This window comes from Amblyraja radiata, chromosome 22 (genome assembly GCF_010909765.2).
Source record: "Amblyraja radiata isolate CabotCenter1 chromosome 22, sAmbRad1.1.pri, whole genome shotgun sequence".
Taxonomy (NCBI): domain Eukaryota; kingdom Metazoa; phylum Chordata; class Chondrichthyes; order Rajiformes; family Rajidae; genus Amblyraja; species Amblyraja radiata.
Window position 1 is genome coordinate 27,153,109 of NC_045977.1, and position 14,450 is coordinate 27,167,558.

Consider the following 14,450-nt stretch of genomic DNA (forward strand, 5'->3'; position numbering starts at 1 on the left):
TGCTATGTGTCAAAGGTCAAAGGTATTTTATTAGTCACATTCACATACACCCAGGTGTAGTGAAGTGAAATGCTTTTTGCCATTTTGCAGCACACAAAAAAAGAATACAGACATAACACCAATAAGAGTCTTAAACACAAAGAACATCCCCCCACAATGGCTCCCACCATGAGGGAAGGCACAAAGTCCAGTCCCCAACCCCAGTTCACCCATAGTCGGGCACATTGAGGCCTCCACAGTTGCCTCTACGGAGGCCCGATGTTCCAGGCCGTTCTCGCCGGGTGATGTTGCTCCGGCGTCGGGAGAGTCCTCCCAGCGGTCTGGGAACCCTGGAACGGCCGCTTCCGTACTGGAGGCCGCGGCTTCCGAAGCCGGTTGGAGCTCCACAACTGGCGATCTCATCTAGAGATCCCAGGCTCCCGATGTAAAGTTCAGCGCCGCTGCCCGCAGCTGGTCGCTCCACAGACCCGCAGCTCCGCGATGTTTATCCCGGCGGTCTTCAGCTCACCGGAGCTCCAGCGCGGCGACCCGGGCAAGGCATCGCCCGCTCCGTGATAGCGCTCCAGCGCTGTGCCGCCGCCGAAGCTGAGGTTCTGGGCGGTCCCCGACAGGAAACGCCGCTCCAGGCCCACTGGTAGGCCACGAGGACGGGTCGAAGCTGCAGCCCGGAGAAAAGCTGCCTCTCCGACCAGGTAGGGACCCTGAAAGGTTGTTTCCCCCCCCCCCCCCCCCACCCAGAGACAAAAGTCTAGACCTCCAAACAAAACACTTTAACTAACTAAAATAAAAAATAAAAGATGAAGAGACAGACAGCTGCTGGCTGGGCAGCCGTGCACAGGACAGCGCCCCCTGTATGTCAAATAGTGCCATTGGATTTTGACTTCACCCAGTAGGGCAGATGGAGCCTTATTTAACATCCCTTCATAAGACATCACTCCAATAGCATTGTAGCACTTTTGCTTATTAACCGTAAGGTAGACACAAAATGGGGGAGTAACTGAGGAAGGGTCTTGACCCGAAATGTCACCCATTCCTTCTCTCCAAAGATGCTTCCTGTCCTGCTGAGTTACTCCAGGATTTTGTGTCTATCTTTGATTTAAACCAGCATCTGCAGTTCTTTCCTACTGCTTATTAACCATATTGCTTCTTGCAATGCAATGAAACGTTTAGTAATATGTCACTTGTATTATGGTATATCATCCTTGTGTTATATTAATTTCAATTAGCTGTCTTCACCCAAATGGGTTTATAATTGTCTCATGAAAGTGGTGATTAGATGAACTACATGAGTTCTTTCACTGCAACCTATTTATTGAAATCAACATTACAAACTTCTTCCCTTCAGGTGTATATTGAGGACTCCCTCGGTGAACGTATCTGGGTGGACAGTCACCAATGCAAGACTTTTGTCGAGAATATTCAGACCGCTTTTAACACAAAGGTGTCTCCGAAAAGTATGTTGCTGCAAGCGGATGGAGGCAGGACTGGCAGTGACCTCAGCGCAGGTGAGAATTCCAGTTCCTTAAATGCAGTTTTCCTGTAAGCTTCAAATTAAACTTCTCATGTTCTCAACATTCTTTAGTTAGATATTTTACTTCTGCCTTTGCACCATTTGCGGTGCTCTGCTTGCTATTGGCAATTCCATGGGTAATGTTCGGATGTTTTTTTCAAGTGGCTGCTCTTCACACTTGATGGGGTTTACCGGATTATCCAATACCATTGTGGGAAGCATATGGAGCCCAAGAAAATCCTAGATATTCCCCATATCAAAGACTGCATATTTCCTTTTGGACATCAATGCTCTGGTTGAGATTGGTTATCTAGAGCATTAATTGGAGAATGAGGCAAACTCTGCAGTACAAAGGCACTCTAGGCAGTTAGGCTTAGAAATAGACTAGCGTAAAATCTTAAAAGCATAGATTATTTTTAGCGCATAAATTTGGTCGTCTTGGTTTGTGCTGGGATTTATGTTTCACATAATTTTTTTTTTCAGCACGTCCTTTATTTCTTTCTCACTATTAAATTTGTTTCCTGAAATGGACCTGTGATATTTCTTCTGGTGGGAAGTTCATCATTCTCTCTGCTCTCTTGGTAGAAGAATTGCTACTGAATTGACTGTTAATGATAGCTTTGTAATATGATCTCTAAAGTTGTGCTTTTTATAGTGGTTTTTCTTCTGTTGATTCTCTGCAGGCGGGAGCCCACATCCATCCACACCAGACGATGACGATAATCAGGCCGAGCTGCTTATTGCAGAAGAGAAAATGAGCCCAGATGTAGAGGCAGGTCAAGTGATGCCAAGGTGAGAGCCCATTGCATTATTCCAATCACAGGCCATGGACATTTTGGATAGTTAGAAAGAGAAATATTTTAACTGCACTGTGGTATGATATTGAGGAATATGGTGAGTTGTTTTAATTAACATAACATAACTTTGGGCCTTTGATAGATACTCATAAATAGTAGGCCATTGCTTTAGAGTTGTGCAGGTGAGGAGTGTACGTGGGGGGGTGGGGGGGGGGGGGGGGGTTGCCGAGAGAAGAGCCCCTTTGGCTATTTTCCCCATTTGTGTCCGTTGGATAAGAAGCTGTAAATCAGATATGCTGAGAGAAAAGTGAAAGTTATCTGACGTTTATGAAGTTATATTCTGCAGCAGTTTTCAAAAACAATCTGATTCTTTCTCTAGGTATGAGGACTTGGCTGAGAGTGTGGAAGATTATGTAATCGACATGCTTCGTGACCAGCTCAACCGGCGACAGCCCATGGATAATGTCTCGCGCAATTTGCTGCGGTTGCTCACGGCCACCTGCGGTTACAAGGAGGTTCGCCTGATGGCTGTTCAACGGCTGGAGATGTGGCTGCAGAACCCAAAGGTGGGACCACATGGAGCATCACAAACTAAAGGTCGAGAGGTTGCAGTTGATGTGAAGCTAAAAGGAATTAAATTTAACTGGCATTTTAGAACAGGATGAAATTTTCCATCTTTTCCAATTCCTGTTCTTGCACTGGAACCTTTTTTCCTTTACTGAGGAATTTTTTAATAAATATGCTTTGTATATAGTTGATACAACTCCAGATTTGACTTCTATACAGCATAAAAACATCCAGCTTCCCTTCCTGACACAGTGGTGTTTGCAGACCTTCTTTAGTACTCTTTCCCTCTTTTTCCAAATTAGCATCGTCTGTCTTTCTGTACAAAAGATTAGATTAGATTAGATTAGATTAGATTTGACCTCCTTTGACCTTGCAAACAAGCATCCTTTTCTAACCTTGTCTTTACAGTGTTCTTGAACATGTTGTGGTCTTCCAAATACACTTTTTGTGCAACTCATTTGACTCCACCTGTGAGATTTTTAACCTTGCCACTGTGGCTAGATGACTTGGATCAAAATAAGTAATAACATCCCAGTGACTGCCAAAAGGGTGATGTGCCCTTTCCTATTCTTCCAGATGTAGGCTGGTGATACTTTCCTTCTACCACTGCCCATAATTATTGACTATACTGCTGCCTCAAAGTTATCTAACTGCATGTCTGAAGGAGCATTGATTGAGAAAAAGTTCCTGCATTGTGAAGAATGAAAGCTTGCTTATCGTTCCTATCGTAATCTCAGAGGCTAGAGAATAGACTTTTCCTAGCTGTGATCAGAGATATTTGTAACCGTGGTGCCATCTAGGCCAACATGAACATGATGGGCGGAGGGTCACTTTCTGAATCATAATTGAATAAGCTTCCATATTTTCATCCCCAGGATGAACTTTGAATCATACTGTGCCATAGTTAGCTGCCTGTTTCCACCTCATTTGTTGCTTGAATCCTCACCTGTTTCAACTCTTCTATTGCAGAAACTCTCATCCAAGTCTTTTCTTTGGACTTGGATATTGGTGTATTCCTGAATGTTCTTGCCCAGTTATGCGCTGTGACGTGATTGTTCACTGTGTAAGTGATTGTGACAAAGAGAGACAGTTGACATTCAGGCCACCCACTAGTGTATTGATAGAGATGTATAAGGCAGCTAAGGATTCTAGCAATAGCAGTGAGGTTGAAACAGGTGGACTTAGCAATGGCACGGTATGATCCAAAGCTCATTTCGGGGTTCTAAAAATGTAGAATCATATTCGACTATAAGTTCATAAATGGTAGGAGCAGAATTAGCAATGAATTCCACAGATTCACCACCCTCTAACTAAAGAAATTCTTCCTCATCTCCTTCCTAAAGGAACGTCCTTTTATTCTGAGGCCATGACTATGACACATCCACTTGTACATTTATCCATTACCCATGTGCTTGTTGACCTATATTTGCGCCTGATAGGCAACACCTAGGGCAGCGCAGTGGCACAGTGGTAGAGTTGCTGCCTTACAGTGCTTGCAGCACTGGAGACCCGGGTTTGATCCTGACTACGGGTGCAGTTTGTACGTTCTCCCCGCGACCATGTGGGTTTTCTCCGAGATCTTCGGTTTTCTCCCACACTCCAAAGACGTACAGATGTGTAGGTAAATTGGCTAGGTAAATGTAAAAATTGTCCCGTGTGTGTATGATAGCTGGTCGGCGTGGACTCGGTGGGCTGTTTTTCCGCGCTGTATCTCTAAAACTAAAACTAAACTAAAACTTTTATTTACAAATTCCTCGCTGTTCCCTGTCTGGAACAGCCCTCCAAGGCTGGTAGCTCTGTCCCGATGATCCGCTGCGCTCTGTTGACGACGCGCTGAAGAGCTCTCCTCTCCGCCTCCGTGCAGCTGAGATACCACACAGAGATGCCATACGTTAGTATGCTCTCTGTGGTGCAGCGGTAGAACGTTGTCAGCAGCTGTTGGGGCAGACCAGTCTTTTTTAATGTCCTCAGGAAGAACAGTCGTTGCTGTGCCTTCTTGACCAGCGCGGCGGTGTTTGTGGACCATGTGAGGTCTTCTGAAATGTGAGTGCCCAGAAACTTAAAGATGGACACTCTCTCCACACTTTCCCCATAAATGGAGATTGGGGCATATTCTCCAGAATGGGACCTCCTGAAGTCAATAATCAGCTCCTTGGTCTTGGAGGTGTTTAGTGCCAAGTTGTTATTGGCGCACCAGTCCGCCAGGTTCTGCACCATCGCTCTGTAGTTTGTTTCATCACCGTTGGTGATCAGCCCAATCACTGTTGTGTCGTCTGTAAACTACACGATGGTGTTGGTGTCGAATGCAGGGACACAGTCAGGGTGATGGTGGAGGACAGGTGCGGGCCCAGTCTCACTGCCTGCGGTCGCTCCTTATATTTTACTATCCTTATAGTCCCCCAGGATTTCTGTTTTGATCCATTTCTGGCCTTTTGTTAACAGTTTTGTTTTGTGTCTGTCCGTTAGCTGACCCGTCCCGCTCAGGACCTGCTGATGTCGGTCTGCACCAACTGCTCTTCACATGGAACAGAGGACATGGAAGTTATGTCGAATCTCATCAAAATCCGCCTGAAGCCCAAGGTTTTGCTGAACCATTACATGCTATGCATAAAGTGAGTACCAGAATTGCAGGGTATCCTGTAAATATGTTACAGAGAGCCCTTGAAACCAATCATCTACAGAGGTCAAGAAAATGAATCCATGTCAATAAAGCTAGACATTCATAAAATGTTCTTCAAACTAAGGAGGTATAAATTCAGCTGAGAAAACTGAAGAACTTCAACATCTTGAAAGTGCTTGGAATGCTTCCACAGTGGGTAATTGAAGTGGTGGTTTTAAAGGAAGTTTTTAAATCCACCTATATTTTGTATCATATAATTGCATAGAATTTGGCTACGTGCAATTTAGTCAGGAGAATGATTGAACAGATTATGATCAAGGTATACACCTTGTGCTGTAGCACAGCATCTCAGTCTGTCAACATACACACAATTCTCCAAGCAACAATGTCTAATGATTAAGTTTCAATTACATGCTACTTACTTCATGAAGATGCTTGGTCACTCAAGCTTGGTCTTGTATGTCCATGTCCATTTGTCACAATCACTTACTTTTCTCATAACTGGACAAGGACATTCTGGAATGCACTAATAAGGCTTGGATGGGAGTTTCAGCCGTAAATGAGTTAAGGCAGGTGACAATTCAAGTAACAAATGAGGTGGAAACAAGAACAATGAAACCATGCTTTTAGACTGACTGTTTCCACCTCATATCTTGGGTTCACACCATCTCTAGCCAACAATCGAATATCAGGGAACCTCTTTGCCAGAGGTCATCTGTCGCTGGCTTTGATTTGTTCTGTCTTTTTCTCATCAGTTTTTTTCTTCCCCCCCCCCCCCACCCCAACTACAATCAGTCAAAGGAAGAGTCCTAATCTGAAACGTCACCTATCCATTTTCTCCAGTGATGCTGTCTGACTCACTGAATTACTGCAGCATTTTGTGTCTATGTTTGATTGTAGTTAGATTGGTTTTGGCTCAAATTTTCATTTTCTACCCGGGCAGGTCACCAAATCAGATAACCGCAACCAACCTGTACTCCATCAATACAGGTCCAACTTGAACTCGCCCCACCAAAGATCAATCCCAATAGAAGTTCAGGCCAGCCTCTCGTGTGGATCATCAGTTTCCAGAAAATCGTGTTCAACCTGTTCTGTATAATTGCTTCACTGTAAAACTTTTCTCCTTCCTTTTGGTATTAGGGAATTGCTGAATGCCCACCGTGATAACCTGGGAACACTGGTGAAGCTTGTAATTTTCAATGAGCTGTCTAATGCACGGAATCCAAACAACATGCAGGTCCTCCACACGGTGCTGCAGCACAACTCTGAACTGGCCCCCAAGGTGAGCTCTCACGTACCTAGGTTACCCACAAGCAGTCCAATGGTTCTGGTGTCATGCAAGAAGTTAAATTGAGCTATTTTGTTAATTTGTTCATGGGAAGATCATAGCGGATACTTCTGTGCAGTGTGCAATTCATTTAAGAAGATAACATTTGGAGGAAAAGGAGTCATTAATGGCCTGAGTTTTGCTTTGTATTTCAAAAGGCACTCTCTATCAAAATGAAAAATTAAGCTGCCTTGTACAAAGTAAGCATGAGGCCACTTTTTTTCCTTAAGGTTTTCCCTACCAGAACTACAAAGATTGAGTCTCTTTCTTGCGCACAGTTTTCCCAGTAAGGCAGAACAAGTCCTGCCCAAAAGTCCTTTAACAGTCAGCCATTTGCCCCTGACTCAGATGGTTGCCAAACGGTATCTGCAAGAACTAACTTCCACAAGTTAGCACAGCCCTGATGGACTTCATGAGGAGCACAGGCAACAGGTCATAAGATGTCAGCCTAGGTTGTGCCAGGACTGGACTTATCATAAGAGATAGGATGAGAATTAAGCCATTCGGCCCATCAAGTCTATTCCGCCATTCAATCATGGCTGATCTATCTCTACCTCCTAACCCCATGATCTCTGACACCCGTACTAATCAAGAATCTATCTATCTCTGCCTTAAATATATCCATTGACTTTGCCTCCACAGCTGTCTGTGGCAAAGAATTTCACAGATTCATTACCTTCTGACTAAAGAAATTCCTGCTTATCTCCTTCCTAAAAGAACGTCCTTTAATTCGGAGGCTCTGACCTCTAGTCCTAGACTCTCCCATTAGTGGAAACATCCTCTCCACATGCATACTCTTCAAGTCTTGGGAGGAAACACAGCGAATTCCAGCATTAGTAATGGGAAGGGAATTGAAAGCTCTCATTGAAAGCAAAGACAACATTTTGGCTGCTTGATCTTCTGCTGGCAGATACAACAAAAACAGCCTGCCCTTTATTTTTGAAATACAATGTTGGAAACTCTGCCAGTCAGCTCAGCCAACTCTGTCAGTTCTCCAGCACTTTGATCGTGTCCCCTGATTACCTTTAAATCCCAAATTTCCACTTTTTTTTGTTTCGTTTAGAGATACAGCACAGAAACAGGCCCTTTGGCCCACCGAGTCCACGCCAAACAGCGATCCCCACACACTATCCTATACACACCAGGGGCAATTTACACCAAGCCAATTAACCTACAAACCAGTACGTCTTTAGAGTGTGGGAGGAAACCGAAGATCTCGGAGAAAACCCACGCAGGTCACGGGCAGAACGTACAAACACCGTACAGACAGCAGCCGTAGTCAGGAGCGAACCCAGGTCTCTGGCGCTGTAAGGCAGCAACTCTACCGCTGCGCCACCGTGGCTGCGTGGCCGCCCACTTATTTCAATGTTACTCACTGACTAACCATCTATATTTCCCCGAGGTAGAGAATCCCAAAGGTTCACGGGGCGCTTGGTGAACACATTTTCTTTCCACTCAGCCCTAAATGGCTGTCCACCTTTCACGTGGACCTATGGCCGTCATATCTACCTTGTCAGCCTCAGGCAGTCGCCAGTCAATTCAGTCAATGTAGTGAAGGACAATCCCCTCATTACTGGTATCAGTCTTGCAATCGGCTTCCAACATATTTTACTACAGAAATTAAAGCTCTTAGAACATCCAAAATATGTAAGGTACTCTCCATGGTTAGACATTTGGAGTTAAGTCAAATAGCATGGATAAATAGCACGGACAGCAAGCCAAATCAGGAAAAAGGAATGGGTGTTCTGATAAGGTTCTGATGAAGGAGGATAATGGGCCTGACCATGTCTTTCTTTAGGTACATATCATTCACACAGCCAGTAAAGGGTTTAAATAGTCTGTTTGGATGAATATCCATTTTTTTCCTGTCCAAAGTAGATTGAGGATTATATAACCACCTTTTGCTAAATTTACGTTAATGATGACAGTTCAGAAGTTAACGTTGGCACCTACTTAATCCCAAAATTGGCGAGTGCATTAAGTCACCTGGAGTTTGAGTAATTCCATGACTGGTTACATGTTAGTTGACGGCAGTTTATGTTTTTCACTGTGGTTTTTTTTTTTCTGTAGCTATGTATATTATTATTTGACTCACTTGCACTATATTTTCTCAGTATCTAGCTATGGTGTTCCAGGATTTGCTCACCAATAAAGATGATTACCTTCGAGCATCTCGAGCTTTGCTGCGGGAAATTATTAAACAAACCAAACATGAGATCAACTTTCCCTCCTTCTGCCTGGGCCTGATGCAGGAGCGGAAGGAGCAAACATACCTAGATATGGAATTTAAGGTGTGTGCTGGTACTTAAGTGTGCAAAAAATCATTTATAGTCAAATGGAGCTAACAGAGGTGGCATGTTTTATGAGATCAATATAAGCAGATTCATTAGGTTATTTTAGTTTTCCTTCTTTGCAACACTGCAATTGTTGCCATCTTCTCCTTGTAGCATTGCTTCAGTATCTTCTTGTGTTAGCCAAGATGGTGGTTTACCAGGTTGATCAATGTTATTGTGGAAACACATACACGACCAGTCCTGATTCCTTCCGTTAGCTGGGACAACTTGGATTGCAACCGTACTCGAAAGCTAGCCCTGTTAAGATCCATTAACTTGAGCACTGCCTATGCATTATCCAATTGCCCTGTATACGTCTATGGTTAGTAGAACTGTGTTAGATTTTCACAGAATTACCAACTTGTTCATGCGAGTGCATTTGCTCCACACAAACCCCTTGCCCTATTCCAACATAAATGTTATTCCTTTGTCTTTTTTTCCAACTTCCTCTTGAATACACATTGGCTATTCACCTTAACTCTTACATGTGAGACCAAGTATTGCATGTGTGACTCTTCTTAAATAAATAATTTTGTGTTGCAGTTATTAGGGACTCCTCTTGTTTTGGAATCATTCACAGTTCTCTATCCTATCAAAGCACAATCGGAGAGACCTGCACCTAACTCAGTGTTCTGCCACTGAGCTGTTCTTCGCTTGTCAGATATCAGACTTTGTGCTCTCCTCTTGCAAAAGACATAAAATATATTCAGTAATCTGCAGATTGACATAGTTGGATTCCAGTGTTTACATATGACATTACCATTCTGGGCTATGTTCCCAACTGAGCTTTTTGAAAAATATTGCTTTTAATATTTTGTTTATTGACAGATTATTTGCAGAAACTACTGCAAATTGTGGTTGAAAACTTTGCAGCAGTGATCAGAGTAAGCTTGGTCAGAAGTTCATGGTTTGATTTAGATCAGAAGCATTGTGTAGGGAAGGGGTACATAGCTGGGTTGTTTGACCCGATCAGCAATGGCATAGTGGGTGACCAAAAGAACGGCAGAAAGATTCAGCAATAGCTTGCTTGTCACAGTTCATGAATTGATATAATCATATTGGACTGACAGTTCTAGAATCAATTTGGCAGGTTTTGTCAGCATATTGCCATATCTTTCTTGAGCTCATTTTATAGCCCAGCAGTGTAGAATGAGGAATAATGAAATTGGGAGAAATGTTCTGAAACTGTTGAATGCCAGAAAAAATCAGTTCAATTATCAGTCCATTGATTAGATTCTCTATCGACCCATCTGAAAGGACAACAAGCCAAATGGATGGTGTTAGCTGGAATTGTAACTTGCTTTCTTGGTTCTGCAGGAGCGCTTTGTGATCCAGGTGACAGACCTACTGACCCTGTCAATGATGCTGGGGATTACAGCACAAGTAAAGGAAGCAGGGCTTGCATGGGACAAAGGCGAGAAAAAGAGTAAGTACAAAGACTTGGGGAATAGTGGGCTGGAAATGTGCAAGTGAACGTCTTCTACATTCTATATAATGCATAAATCAATAATAAGGGAATAGTTAGATAAAGTGATAGTAACTGTGATATTCCACTGCAGAATTATAACAAATTTGTCCCTTTAAAAAAATACCACTTGTCCTAATTTGCAGTTTCCAGCACAAAATACGGCTTTACAGATGAATCTTGTCCCTATCAACCTTCTGCTGAGGCTGCTCTGATCTATCAACACTATGTTCCTGGGCTTCTAGTTCCCACTGTTTACCTTTATGCTTTGGTCCAACCCTGTATATTGGATCTGCTTGGGTCCATTGTTGCTCTGCTCCTTGGCCTCTTGTCCCCATTCGTTAACTTCCCATTTTTGTGCTGGGCCTGTGTCCTCTCGACCTGCTTGATCCATCATTGCTCTAGATGATTTAAAATGCAGCCACTGTTGTATATAGGAAACACACAGCCAACCTTGCCATAATGAGACGCAGCATGCAACAATGGGAAAGCAAAAACATGTCATTTGTTTTATTGTTATTGGATTAAAATACTTTGAAATATTTCTGAGTACTGACTTTAAAGCTTTAAATTAAAATGGGTCACGGTAAAATCTAACTCCATCAAAAAAGAGTTGAACATTAAATGAGCATTTATCAACCTGGTTGTTGAACCCTGACAGCATAACTCATGAAGTCCAGGGAAATAGCAATTCTCAAGTCTGTTTGCAATTCTCAATTCTGTTTTTAAATAACTAGAACAAATTTACTTTCCAACTTCATCAGAGGTCTGTGATGCCAATCTAAACTAATCCCATCCACAGCAGCAAACTAGATTAGGTGCTGAAGTACAAAGTTGAGTTTGAGCGCATGACCTCTGATGAAGTTGGAAAGTAAATTTGTTCTAGTTATTTAAAAACAGAATTGAGAATTGCAAACAGACTTGAGAATTGCTATTTGAAGAGCCTTGGAGTTTTCCCTGGAGTCCTGGTGAATATTTATCAGTCATCCAAATCACTAAAATAGGTGAAAATCAAAAAAAAGTGTAGATGCTGGAAATCTGAAATAAAAATGGTAAAGGCTGGAATCGGATAGCATCTGTGGGTAGTTACAAAGCATCTACGGATAGATAACGTTACGAAGAGATAACCATGGTTGTGATTAATGGTCCGCGACCTGAAACGTTAACTCTGTATCTCTTTTCCCTGAGGATGCCTGAACTGCTGAATATTTCCTGCATCTTCTCTTGTCATTTCCCAAAAAATGATTAACTGGACTTTATCACATATCTGGTTGTGTGGGAAATTAAGAGCAATTTGTCAGTTTAATAAATTGGAAGAACTAATTTTCAAACAATATTCCATTGGCTGTCACGTGTTTTGGGCATTTTAAGATTATTATGGATGTTATATCTTTTTTTGATTCTTTAAATCGGTTTGTAATGAGATTGAGATAGACATAGGTTAATGTGAACAAGACCTTAAATAGGCCTTCAAGGTTCCACAAAATTACAAAGGTGAAAAGCTTAGATGCTTATGTTTACAGCTGCATTAATACATCTTTAAACAAAGCAGGCTGTATTATTCAGAATGTTTTGCTTATTAAAATTGTTTGGTCCCCAGATAGCAGTGTGTGATTAACATCCATTAAATTGTGTGTTCCTCTGTGGCAAGCAATGTTGAGAACTCTATTAATACAATAAATGAAAATCATACTACTGCCAGAAGCAGATTCAGAATGGGGAGCAATGATCAACACTTTTGTATATTATATTATGCTCATCTAACACAGAGCTGCATGTCGCTTGTTACCTGTCAGTATTCTTCATTTGCTTGTACTTTTGATATCCTCGCTCATTTTATGGCTGTTGCATCACAGTGCACCCACGCCAGAGGACATTTTAAATCTGGCCAGTTTAATGAGGAGCTTCCTGTTGCTGCAATGTAGCAATATGGAACAGAGTTATACAGACCCAGAAATTCTCCAAAACATGTGGGTTGACGTTCAGCTGATTAGGACACCAACATCAAAGATTGGGTGTTTTATGTTCACTTTGCCTGCATGGATAAATACTGATGAGAAGTTTTGTGTTGGCCTGTGCTGTAATCCAGGGATGTTTCAAGGTCAGTTTATTGTCGCATGTACCAGTTAAGGTACAGTGAAATTTGAGTTGCCATACTAAGTGAAAAGCAACAAGACACACAGCCACATAAAAGTTAACATAAACATCCACCACAGTGGATTCCTCACTGTGATGGAAGGCAATAAAGTTCAATATATTCTTGTATTCTTAAAATGTTTTGACAAATAATTGTGGAAGTGTGAAATATATTTATCTTTTTTTTCTCCTCACCATTATGAACCAAAGACCTGGAAGGGCTGCGTGCATTTCAGACTCAGATTGCAACCATCCAGCGAGATACTGTGTGGTGGCTGCACACTGTGGTGCCAACCGTTTGCAAACTGAATCCCAAGGATTACATCCACTGGTAGGTGCCCTTTCTTGCTGACTTGAGAGGAAAATAATCTTCTTTGGACATCAGTGGTAAATGTTTGCTGAGGATCAGTAGGTTGGTTGCACTAATTTTTCGTATTTAGTGCTATTGTCCTTTTATTTGGATTGAATGTGCAATTGTCAGTGTAACCAATAGTTAATTTGCACACATCCTTCAGAACCAGCAACCAAAGATAATTCTTCCCTAACTGGACATATTGGTAGATTTTTCTAGTGTAATACATATTAAATGAAACATATCCTAAACAGAGTGAAATTATTTTAGCCAGGTGGAAATTTAGAGCAGGGAGGAGGAGGAGGAAGTGCTGTACTTGTCTCAATACTACTTGTGCTTTCTATAAACTTGTGAAGTTAGTTGTTAATGTTTGTGTCCAGTACATTCAGTGTTTAATATAAATCAGTGTGTTTAATTTGAAGAGCAGTGTTATAAAGGACTATACGTAAAATATAATTGTTATTTATGGCAGTGCAGCTGGTGGGTCTGTAGTGTAGAACAAGACAGTTAATGAAGAGTGGGATAGCCGTTAATGAAAATTTCAACTCAAAATGTTTCCGTGTCGAATCTCTGTGGTTTAAAGTCATTGAACAAGAATTAAAGTTGGACACAATGGAAGTCGGAAAAGTACCTGGACAGTTTTCAGTAAGCCTCAGTTACACCTCGTGGAGAGGCCCAGCATCACGATGGTTTGGTGTGAAAGCATATAGAGAGAGGAACCAAAATATGATAGAAAATGAAGATATTCAGAAACATTCTATTCAACAGATGTAATGATTTAATTACGAGAAAAATGATGAATGCTGTTGGAAGCTAGACTATTTACCGTGACACCTTGGAGTGGGACGTTTTCTCTGAAGTATGGGAAGGATGAAAAATATTGCAATGGTCAGGGAATTTCATAATTATGGGATACATATTCTCCCCTGTGATACTTTTCCTACTTGATGCCTGGATGAAGCTCATCACCAAGTGACAATGAGAAATGAAGTGGAAAGGGAAGGATCCACTCATGGGCTTAAAAATACGAATAAAAGTAAAATGTTGGAATTATCTCTATGAGGTGTAGACCGTATACGGACAATTCCAGGTATAAGAGCTAAATTTAAGAACGGGATCTCAGAAGCGTATTGTGTAATTATTATTAATATGAAGTATTAAACGTTTTGGAACACATGACAGGAAAGATAATTAAATTTAAGACTAGGAGAATCCAGGGAATTACAGGCTGGTGAGCCTCCAATTGTAGGGTCTTGGACAGGAACATAGGTAGAAAAGATTTGTTATGAGGGATATGGGCCAAAAGTGGGCAAATGGGATATTAACCAGGGATTACAGCCTTT

At 41.9% G+C, this 14,450-nt stretch overlaps 1 protein-coding gene across 8 annotated transcripts in view; it reads left to right on the forward strand.

The window, feature by feature from the left end:
• ints1 (integrator complex subunit 1) overlaps positions 1–14,450 on the forward strand; it is a 94,358-nt gene that overhangs the window by 5,238 nt on the left and 74,670 nt on the right. For all 8 annotated transcript variants that reach the window (XM_033040833.1, XM_033040836.1, XM_033040835.1 and 5 more), the window contains exons 6-13: positions 1,346–1,505; positions 2,194–2,302; positions 2,687–2,873; positions 5,341–5,486; positions 6,635–6,776; positions 8,936–9,112; positions 10,472–10,580; positions 12,966–13,086. In XM_033040833.1, coding sequence (XP_032896724.1) covers positions 1,346–1,505; positions 2,194–2,302; positions 2,687–2,873; positions 5,341–5,486; positions 6,635–6,776; positions 8,936–9,112; positions 10,472–10,580; positions 12,966–13,086 — 1,151 coding nt within the window. The remainder of the gene's footprint in view (positions 1–1,345; positions 1,506–2,193; positions 2,303–2,686; positions 2,874–5,340; positions 5,487–6,634; positions 6,777–8,935; positions 9,113–10,471; positions 10,581–12,965; positions 13,087–14,450) is intronic.